Source organism: Rhagoletis pomonella, unplaced genomic scaffold (assembly GCF_013731165.1).
Source record: "Rhagoletis pomonella isolate Grant_MI unplaced genomic scaffold, Rhpom_1.0 Rhpom_scaffold_00002, whole genome shotgun sequence".
In the NCBI taxonomy this organism is placed as follows: Eukaryota; Metazoa; Arthropoda; class Insecta; order Diptera; family Tephritidae; genus Rhagoletis; species Rhagoletis pomonella.
Genome location: NW_023458556.1, coordinates 30,412,661 through 30,424,812, shown reverse-complemented (window position 1 = coordinate 30,424,812; position 12,152 = coordinate 30,412,661). Strand labels below are relative to the sequence as shown.

General features: G+C 34.5%; 1 protein-coding gene across 1 annotated transcript in view; it reads right to left on the bottom strand.

Annotated features, from left to right (window-relative positions):
* Positions 1-9,895: 9,895 nt before the first annotated feature.
* LOC118752897 overlaps positions 9,896-12,152 on the bottom strand; it is a 36,010-nt gene continuing 33,753 nt past the window's right edge. The window contains exon 2 of the mRNA XM_036487748.1: positions 9,896-9,962. Coding sequence (XP_036343641.1) covers positions 9,896-9,962 — 67 coding nt within the window. The remainder of the gene's footprint in view (positions 9,963-12,152) is intronic.

Here is a 12,152-nt window from a genome sequence, read left to right as displayed (position 1 = left end):
TCGAATATGGGGCCACCTACAGTAGAATATGAAAACTATGAAATGTAATAAAATACATAAAAATAAAATAAATAAAAAATATTTTGTTTTTCCTATTGATATTTTACATCAAAAAGTAGTAAGTTACATTAAATGCAGAGGTAACCATCCTTGACTATTTCACGGCATCGCCATAGAAATATAGTTAGCTTTCGTCAAAGAAAATATACAGATAATAAGTGACTTTTAGCTCCTTCCTAATCAACTTAAAGTTAGCATATAGTTAGATACATTTCCTGCAGGGTTATGTGTGAGAGCTTCGCAGCAAGCATTGTTTCGTACCCCACCACTGTTGTATAGAAACGTTAACAAGTTCTTTCACCTAGCATAACGCTATGTCGTATGAGTGATTTTTTGTCTTTACACACACCTAGTGATGACATTGAGTGCATGTGACACATTCCATTAGCATTTAAATATAGCATACCATGAGTTGTATAGTTTTTGCAAATAAAATAAATTGTAAGGGTATAAAGAGATTTTGTATTTTCAGTAAAAAAGTTTTAAACATGTTACTTGAAAATTGCGCCAAGAGACAATATGTATGCTGTAAGACCCCAAGCCAAATATATGCATACATATGTACATATAAACTCTTCATGTTTGAAATTTTTTTTTCTTACGGTGTCACGTATTTTCTTTCATACAAAGTTACTAGTAGGTTCGATTTGTTTTTGCATTAAAGAAAATAATTACACAGTTGGCAAAAAAATATCAAAGATCAATGCGAATTCTTAGCCTCTTTAAACTTTCTTTTTATACCACACATGAATTTAATGGGCTAAAAAAATGCATACTTAGAATAACAAGTTTGTTGTTGTTGTTGTATACTGATAAATTTATACTACTTCTGTGCATTAATAAATCTAGTTAGCAAAAAAAGGCATTTTTTTTATATAAAAGCAGTATTTTGGAAACCACAGCAGAGTAAATTCTTAAAATCCATACACTGTAAAAAAAAAATATATGCATGACTAGCGTTACCTATGCATAATAGCCTGTAGTACAAACATATCAACACCTGAAAATTGGCCTACCTCGGCAACTAGTTCGAAAGCTTTTCAAGATCGCCCTATTTCAGAATTTGATTGAAAAATACCCTATCTCAGAATTTGGTTGAAGAACGCCCTATCTCAGAATTCGTTTCAAAAATGCACAATCTCAAATGAAAATGTATTTAAATTGTGCTGAGATAGGGCGTTTTCAAACTGACTGCCGAGATAGGTCGAGTTTCCACTCACGTGTCGATATATTATGAATTTGAGCTTAATTCATACCGGGTGACACACACAGCCTTTTTAGACATACATATACATATGTATGCATAACACAAAAAATTCATATGCCTAATGAACACATTTAAATTCAAAGAATTTAAAATATTCCGCAAAAACTTGTCATTGATTCAACTTCTTAAAATTCCCCCTCTACATAAACAGTACCAAGGTTGAATATCTGTGCGTTGATCTCGGTAATAAAATTCCAAACATAAAACATAAAACGCTGTAACCACCAAGCCAAAATATGTATACAGGGTGTCCCAGAAGTAACGTGCCAAACTTTAGGGGAAGGTAGGTGGGGGGGTGAGCTCCCTGATAAACAAAAAATTTTCAGGTAAAAGTGTCACCGTTTTTGAAATATTTACATTTTTTCGAATTTCAAAAAAATCGTGCCTTTTCATGTGTTTTCTTTAACTGCAACTACAAACCGGGCAACACTTAGTAAATTTTTTATGTAAAATACTTCCAGATAGTTGCCTCTCCATACTCAAATGCAGTGTAGTTAAAACATATTAAGGAACCATCATAAAATTAGGACTATTTCTGGATTTTTAACTTTTTGATATTTTCTTCCCCAACTTTGACTATCTCGGGTGAAAAAAAAATGTACGGAGCTATAACTTTACATTACATAAAAAAATTTATAATTTAATAAAGATTTCAGAAAGGTGCACCACTTACTGCTTTGAATAGAAAAAAAAAAGTTATAGCCGCTTTTGTGGGTAAAGGACTGAGACACGCTAGAATGTATTTAATAGATTTAAATTGAATTTGCTCTTGTTACCGTCAAATGACATGTTAAATAGTACAAAGGTACATAATTACTTGCTTCTGACATTATTTTATGTTACTTACCGGAATTAGTGAAAGTGGATTTTGTGAAATTGGACCCTTCGAACATTGTGTTATTAATACTATGACAGAGAACACGCAGTATACGTCGCATGAATATGCGGATATTCACCTAATTTACGGTGAAGCTTGCTGTAATGCCAGAGCTGCTCAAAGACTCTATGCAGAGCGATACCCCAATCGTCGACATCCGGGTCGTGAAGTATTCGCCCGGACCCATAGAGAAATATATGAAGGTAAGTGATTTTTACACCTTTCTTGTTTGCTTCCTTGTTAACTATCATTTTTCACTTTTTTAAGGTCACATACCTGGAAGGCGTGGCGGCGAAACAGGTCGTCCTGCACTAGGCCCATCGACTTCAGTGAGAATGATGGAAAGACGGACGGGAATACCAACACTACAGTTCACAAAGCTTTAAAAGACCATCGATTTCATCCCTACCACATTCAACGTGTTCAGGCTCTACAGGAAAGAGATTACCTGTCGAGGGTTAGATTTTGCCGTGAAATGTTGCGAATGCATGCATCAGACCCCAACTTTTTTAATCAAATAATTTGGAGCGATGAATCATCATGCAAACGCGATGGTTATTTTAATTTACATAACCTTCACAGTTGGCAGATAGACAATCCTCACGAAATGAGAGAATATCGTTCGCAGTACCGGTACAAAATAAATTTATAGTACGGTATTTTTAATTGTCAGATATTGGGACCTGTGGAACTGCCGCCAACGCTCAACTCTCACAGTTATTTAGAGTTCCTTCAGGAACGGCTTCCAACTCTTTTGGAAGATGTACCCTTAAACCTGCGGCGAAGACTATGGCTGCAAAATGACGGGTGCCCTGCTCACTACGGGCGTGAAGTAAGAGCTCATTTAGACGAAACTTATCCTCGCCGATGGAATCTATGATACGGGCCAATCACGTGGCCCGCTCGATCGCCAGACCTGAATCCATTAGATTTTTTCCACTGGGGCTGTCTTAAGGACAAAATTTATTCAAAAAAAATTCAAAACGAAGAGCATTTGCGGGAACAAATAAATGGAGCTGCTGCTGAGATAGCCCAATTGAGTTTAAGATCTCTAAAAGCGTCTTTTCTTAAAAGATGCCGAGCTTGTATTAGAGTAGAAGGTCGCCAATTTGAGCATATTTTATCAATAAATGAATAAATTTTTCTTTAAACAACTCATGTATATCTTATTTCACGTGAACCCATCCTTCACAAAAAATATTGATAGATATAGCCCTTGTTATAGACTCTAGTCCGAATTCCGGTAAGTAACATAAAATAATGTCAGAAGCAAGTAATTATGTATCTTTGTACTATTTAGCATGTCATTTGACGGTAACAAGAGCAAATTCAATTTAAATCTATTAAATACATTCTAGCGTGTCTCAGTCCTTTACCCACAAAAGCGGCTATAACTTTTTTTTTTCTATTCAAAACTGTAAGTGGTGCTCCTTTCTGAAATCTTTATTAAATGAGCAATTTTTTTTATGTAATGTAAAGTTATAGCTCAGTAAATTTTTTTTTCACCCGAGATAGTCAAAGTTGGGGAAGAAAATATCAAAAAGTTAAAAATCCAGAAATAGTCCTAATTTTATGATGGTTCCTTAATATATTTTAACTACATTGCATTTGAGTATGGAGAGGCAACTATCTGGAAGTATTTTACATAAAAAATTTACTAAGTATTGCCCGGTTTGTAGTTGCAGTTAAAGAAAACACATGAAAAGGCACGATTTTTTTGAAATTCGAAAAAATGTAAATATTTCAAAAACGGTGACACTTTTACCTGAAAATTTTTTGTTTATCAGGGAGCTCACCCCCCCACCTACCTTCCCCTAAAGTTTGGCACGTTACTTCTGGGACACCATGTATATGTATGTATGTGAAATGTGTAGCGAATTTAACAGAAAGAAAGGACAATTCAGCGTCAGATAAGAACGCAAAAGCCAAATTTTTTACGATGCTAACCTTCCTCCAAACACGTTCTTACATAAAACGACAAACATATAAACTTAAATGACAGATTCCAATTTTAAAGGAATCAAATGCGATCTTTCGATGAACTCCAACGCCGCCCATATGGTCGCTATGGCATCAAGGGACAGCAAATAAAACATTTGCAAGTGAATGCGTAGTTGCGGTTATGCTAACGAGCCTTTGTGCATTTATTTCAGTATTGATGGTGTTACTGCGGTTTCTTAGCAATCAAATATTGGTGATAAAGAAAATGAGAACAAGAAAGGAAAGAGATACATAAAGTTCAACGGTCAGGCTTTTTCTGTTCGCATAGGCGGCTGTAGATGAATTTCAGACGGCAAGTGATAGCAGAAATTGCCTACTCAAAGGATAACATCTCTTTAAAGTATAGGACAATATTAATTAAAAATTATGTCATCAAAATATGATGTTCGCAATAAATGAAACCTTTACTTTATATACTACTATACATCCTGTACTTAATTGCGCAGAAGTATGTACTAGCTATAAAATTCGACTACGGTCCCAGTCGGACCATGCAGAATGTGGTGCCAAAAAGAATGCCTTTTTAGGCACCAATTTCTTCATTAGATATCTTAAGTACATTTAATTTCTGTATGAAAAGTTAAAAAAAGCTATTTAGGTCGGCAAGACTTTCGCAATTAAATCCGGCCGGGAATAATAAAAAAAAAAACTCTACAAAGCTCTCTAAATCAGCAAAAACCATCCTGTGCGAAATTGCCCTCTTAAAGAACCGTTCTTATTTTGTTTCACGTCTGTATAAAAGCGAATTAAAGACTTCATGTTTTTTGGGAATTACTTCGAGATGGAAAAAGAACAGTGATATAAGTGAATTTTGAAAGCAACCTAGTCCGACTGGGCTTGCGTGCATATGTTTGGGGGTTTCTGCGTATGCGTGTACAGCATCATGATTCCTGATTTTGTATATATTGACGTTCGTAATCCCCAATTTCCATGCCAATACTGCTGGTTTATACATGTATGTACATGCAAAAGTATGTACTCTGATACACAGTACATTGAGTAAGAAAAGCTTATTTTACAGTGACGTCAGTCGACGTGGCATAACCTTCACTTAACTGCTTTTTGAGTCCATAGGTATTTGTAGTTATGTACATATGTATGTATATGTATGTTGGGGTAGCAAAACTTGAAAGCCACGCATTGATAGCCTACGAAACGCCTGTTATTTGAACCCATACTTGAATTGGCAGCTGTTGCGTTTATCAGGCGTTTGCATACAAAATGTTTATATGGGAATGACAAAATATCCTTTCACTTCACGACAATACTAGTTGATTGTAATTAGAATGTCGAATTGATAGATTTACGCAATTAAATGAATCAGTTGTAGTACCCAATTAGGCATCCAAATGTGAAAGGTACATTACAGAGTGAAATATTTTCAGTAAAATAATTTATTAACTAGCCATAACTGGGTACTGCGTTATCGGTGGAATAGCCAGTTATTTTTTTTAGAAAGTCTGCCTCCACGATATGCCTTTTTTCAATACCACCTCACCTGCTTTAAATACAAATGCCCAAGATTGTCAAGTTGGATTGTCGAGCCACTTCAAAGAAAATAACAGCGTAGTGGCATGTAAACCAGAAGAAAATACATTAAGGGTAGGTAAAGGGCAGCTCAAAAATGAAAGACGAAAACTCGGAAGGAGTTGGGATATTCTGTTTAGAAACCAATTAAATTGCCGAACCAAGTCACATAAAGGTGGTCAGCCTATAGACAATTACGTGCAAAAATATACCAAGGGGAAAAAGCCCCTCGATAGTTTTCGTGGAGAGTTTGCGACAGCAGAAACCTCCACCGACCCTGTCTCTAAGTTGTGATCCGTCCTTGAAGAAGTTTACCACTCTGATTTTTTTTGGCTCATTAGAAAAAATTGTGTCCATATTTGTCCCTCTATTAAAAAGAAAAGAGCCGCCCGACATGCTCCTTCCTGCTTTCGGCATGAATAAAACCGTCGATTCCCTCCTGAAAAGACCGCATTGTTCATTGGTTACTATGCAATTATTATAAGAATGTATTTGCTCTTTTCACGAGAGCGCTTTTCCAGCAAACCAATTGATTATTGAAAACCACTTAACGAAATGCACATACATATGTATAGTAAATTCACACATATGTACGTACATATATATACACATATATACATACAAATAAGGGCCAGTAAAACCAATAGTTATATGTATACATACATATGTATGTATTCCCAAGCATGCGTTTAAGAACAACACAGAGAATTGTTGTGTTGCCATTGCACAGTGGTTCACAATTCACTGCAGCATTCATTTATCGCTCAATTTGATAAATTTGTTCATTTTTAAATGAAAGCTAAAAAATTTACAAGAAACCAGTTGAGCCCGATTTTTGAATTCCATTTTTTTTTTTGTATTAAATTTTTTAGAGCAGAGCGCAGAAAAAGTAGCAATTTTAAGAAAATCGCTTCTCCTGCGCCAGTTACTAAATGTTAAATAATAAAAACTAGTTGAAAACAATTGTAGAGTTCTCCCAAAACGAAAAAAAATATAAAAATAAAAAGAAAAATTTCAAATGTTACAAAAGAATGTTTACCAAAATTACAATTTTTTTTTTTTGATTTTTATAAAAAATTTTGGTTATGCAGTTTTATAGACGATTAAATTTTGGTATGATAAAGTGCAATTTTCAAGTGGCTAAGAGTTCGCGTTGATTTTCAATAGCATAGGGGCTGTCCATATATTACGTAAGACCTTTGTGGGGGAGGGCGGGTCTAGAATTTTCTTACCTTTTCTTATATGGGGGGAGGAGGCGTCCCGTAGATTCTTACGTAATATTATTTTTCTTGTATTCTTATTCAAAATTGTTCTTTATAAAATACGAAAATTCACCCAATTGAAGTACTAAATTGCATTGAAATGAAAAATATACATTAAATACGGAGGATATTCTAATTTTTTACAACTTTTGCTTTAATTTTTCTATTTTTCTAAAAAAAAACGTTACTCTTCGGTATCATTTATAACCGCAAAATGCAGCTCGAACACAAACAGGCGAAAACTCCCTTACGTAATATATGGACAGCCCCTAAGCATTCACAAAAAGCTTCACTTGATCTTTTCTGAGCCTTAGCGTCGAAGAGCAAAGAGGATAATTTCACGACGCGGGCGAGAGCTCATGTGTGTCATCACAGAAAATGAAACAGAGGATATTGTTGAGTGGGTGAATCAAGAAGAAATTTCAGTGGACTGTGAAAATTATATACCTTTGAGTGAAAAAGAAGTACGAGATATCCCTGTGGCTACTCATCTTTCAGATTGGCTGGCTGGACCGTGGACCAAAGAAACCGACAACAAAGAATGACTAGTATAACTATGTAATGAAGTTTTTAAGACTGACTAGGCATACATCCTATAACAAAACAGGCGAAAACTCCCTTACGTAATATATGGCCAGCCCCATAACAAACGCTTTTGTTTCCCATTTATACCATGTTCTGACCGACAACGAAAACACTTTGAAAACGAGTTTTGGGATTGTGGGCTGCAGGCTGTTCACACCGGCTGTTACTGTCTTCGTTGACATTTCTTACATCCTCTGATTACAGTTTTGCTTCACAAAAACAAAACCAAAATGCTTTTCCCTCATTTTCTTTTCATTAGCAGCCTCTTACTTTCATTCTTATTTTACTTTGGCCAGCCAATTAATAATAAATCCGAAATGGCTTATTAAAGATGATAAAATATGACTTCCACTTCGAGAAATAATCGTAAAAACTAGTAAAGACACCGATTGGAATGAGTGGAACGTGAGTTTTCAAGTAGTTTTCAGCGAAAACTGGTTTTCGTTTGACAGATTTTACATGGACGAAAACACAGGTTTTAGGTCGAAAACCAGTTTTAGCAATGAAAACATGTTTTCGATGTCGGTGAGAACATGGTATAAGCATGCAGATGTGCTCTAAATGTAAGCGAACAAATTGTCAACCCGACCTCTTAGCCTCTTGCAAATTGCACTTTATTGCAATAAAATTTAATGATCTATAAAACTGCATACCCAAAATTTTTCTAGAAACTCAATTTTTTTTTTTAATTTTGGTGAACATTTTTTTTTTAATTTTAATTTTTTTTTTTAACCTTTTTTTCGTTTCGGGAGCATTCTGAAATTGTTTTCAACTCGTTTTTATTATGTAACTTTGTTAACTGGAACAGGAGTATCGATTTTCTTCAAATTTGCTAGAAAAATTCAAAAATCGGGCTCAACTGGTCTCTTGCAAATTTTATTAGCTTTCATTAAAAGAAAATTTAATCAAATTGAGTGATAAATGAAAGCTCCAGTGAATTGTAAACACTAAATTCCAGTTTTGAACCACTGTGCATTGGGGTGGTGAATTTAATGAACAGCTGAACTTTCATTAAATAGCTTACAAACCGAACGGAATTTTTCACACCCACAATCGAAGGTCAGTGCAACAATGCGGCTAAAGTATTTGCAAAGCCACTGACTACAGCTAACACAAAATAACACGCACACAATACGCGATTATTTGGCGTACAGTTGCATATTCGCAGGCGTTGCACACTGGTCAACAGTGAAATGCGTTCGTATAACAAAAAAAAAAAACTACATATTTATATTGCGTGTGAATTTCTTAGCCAACATGCATGTACATAAGTATTCACATCCCCGTGGACAAGTGAGTGCAAGTTGTAAACTAATTTGATCGCCTCAGGGTTACGCGTGGCTTTAATATACGCAGGGCAGCCGACGGAATAACAAATAGTAACAATTAAAAACAATTGCTTTGTAGACTTATAAAACGCATACGTGCATATGTAGTAAGTACAACCGTTTGTACGCACCACATGTTTGCGCAAACACGCGAGGAATTTCATTACACAGTTAATGTTTTTTTTTTTGCTATTTACGGAGGTTTACTGAAGTGATATCCTCTTAGATTGGAATATGAAAGCGGTAATTAATATTCATATATTATTTCTTTTATGAATTTAAAGTCATTGAGTGGTAAATACGCAAGTCGATTTAAGGCGCCAGATCTGCGCCGATTATAACTAAAATAAAGCTCGTAAATGTATTAGCGCCTAGCACAATCAAATAAAGCCAAAGCTTTTGGCGAAACAATGCGCAAAAAAGGTAGCAAGTAAGAATGCAAGGAAAGGAAGTAATTAAAGAAAATTGAGAGAATGCTTATTAACTAAGAAACTCATTACCCAGCAAAGTAACCATGGAAAAGAATTATGTGATTAGAGGAGAAATTATGAAAATACAATAATAAAACTACATACATATTAGGGCGGAGTAATTTAGTTTGGAAAAAAGGGTATGGTACATTCGAATTCGACGTTCGGTTCTAAACAAAAATGGTGAACGAACTATTTATATACAAAAAATTACGTCGTCGAAAATTTTGCTCCTAACAAATTACTCCGCCCTAATGTATATGCTTAAGAAAAGTACATTGCTAAGTTTTTTTGCAATGCGTGTGACTGAGTAATGCGGTTAAATAATTGCGTCTAACTCGGAAAAAGTTAACCAAAAACTTTCGTGTTTACTCTTAAGTTGGTCAAGTTAAACTTAGCGACATGAAAACTTATGAGTAGCCAAACAAAAAATCTGACCTTGACTGAATGAGTTATACTGAAGCAAGAATATATTTATATGAATAAAAGCGAAGAAACAATGCGCACTTTTAATTTATTTAGTTTGGTGTCATAACTGTATTATTGGTATAGACAACCTTTTTGGGTGGCGTTAAATTCTTAATTCTTAAAGTAGCGGAATGAGTAGAGTAGAGTAAACTAAAAAGGGAGGCGAAGAACTTTGAGAACTCGTGTTGCTCGAGAAGCACGCGAATTAAAGGAGCTGCAGGGAAATAAATATTTAAAAGGCTAACTATTTAGAGCGATAATTAGAGTACGCTTTCATAAATATATATGAGATTTTAGAAATAAAGCTTACTCAAACATCCCTCGTTTGACACCAATATTACTGTGGGGAGGCTAAAACGACACAAAAAAAACGCAGAGACACGTAAAGTTAAATTTGGTTCGTAGATTACGGATTTGTATACCGTTTTTCAATTGCAGATCATTTTCCCAAGATATTTTCATATAAGAGCTTCTCCTCTGATTTGTGGCGTGCGCCTTGATGTTGTCACACAAAGAGGAGGGACCTACATTTTTACGCCGACTCCGAACGGCGATTGTATTTTTATGAGAAGCTGTTTTTCATGGCAGAAATGCACTTGGAGGTTTGCCATTGCCTGCCGAGGGGCGACCGCTGTTAAGAAAAACCCTTTTTTCTATATATATATATATTTTTGTAAAGGTTTTAATTAACTTATTAATTAAATTGATTTACCTTATTGAGCATATGGCAACCCTTTTCAAAAATTTATTTAAAAAAAAAAAACTTAACTTAATCTCTCTCGTTTGGCTCTCATTTAAAAAAATTCATTTTCCAATAGGTGGCATATTTACAAATATGTTTACATTCCAATCATTCACTCCCTTTCTGCGTTTTTTTTTTTGCTGCATTCTCTTCACTTAGTTTGGTTTCACTGTTTAATTCCACATCTGATTTTCCATATAAATTTCAATCGAAATCACACCTTGGTATGATTTTGTATCGCTTTGCTTGTTACGTGTAAATATTTGTATTTTATTTGTTGTTGATGAGCTTTTTGTTGCTTTTTGATATTCACTTTTCAATTGAATTGATTGGAAATAATGTTTAACCAGCGCATGATAATGCAAATTTACATACAAAAATGTGTATGTATGTACTTACATGTACATATCTAGATGAAAATGTTGGTGTACGCAAAATTAGAGAATTATATACAATTGTACATATAAAAACATACATATAGTAGGTAAATGTGTCCATAGAATTCCCACAATTGTGGGCGCCAGTGCGCTAAACAAATTTTTTGGGGAATTTGACTGATAAGATAAATTACACTTTATGCTTTGTTTAATTTATATAAAAGTTGCTACTGTTTTTGTTGTTGTTATAATTAGGTTTGCTATCAGTTGTGCGTATGCCAAGCACGTGAGTGAATGTCATTTTGTATAAGTAGATACATTCATTGTGAATAGTATTGAAACTTAATACAATTAGGATATATGGCGTGAATTAATTAGCTTTTAATATCACTGGCATGTCCATTGGCTTAAATAGCTTATTCTAATCATGCAGAACTAAAACATAAAAATGTTTTTTTAGATATACTATGTAAGTAAATATTTAAATGTATATGTAAGTACTCAAATACTTTCGCTGTAAAAGTAGATCTGTACTCAAGAAATCGCTTACTATAATGTACACCTATTCCGCTTTTAAGCTCTTTCTCTTTCTATGAAATCTTCCTCAAATGGTAAGTATACACTTTAGGGTGATCCAAAAATACATGTGAAATGTCTTTTCAGGAGACTGCCAATAATAATAAGCAATTGTTATTAATAATACGCAATGCATTTTTTGAGGTTTTTAGGGGTCCTATAAGAAATAGTTAGTAATAGAAAATGGTCAAATAAAAATTTGGGCATTATTATTGGAAGTCTCCGAAAGAGAAACAAAGTTTCTACGAAAACTTTTTTTCCCCCATATAAAATACGTGGACAAATTTGAGCGCTTTGAGCGAACTCTAATATTTCTTTTTATGTCCAACAAAAAAACGGGGGTATAATTTTTTCTCGGTATAAAACAATCCTAGGGAGTGAGGGAATTGGAATTGCCGCTTTACTTTTTTTTGGACCACCCTTGTGTACATACATATGTACCTACATACGTAGAAGGTATAAATCATATGTATGTCAATATGCTCGCATATACGGCATCAATACCAATATTAAAGTAATTGCGTTGTGCCAATTTGTCACGCACGCCTCGTCTGATAATACAAATTGTCAATCGCCTTCTCTATGCCCATCTACCCATCTACTGCGTTTGGG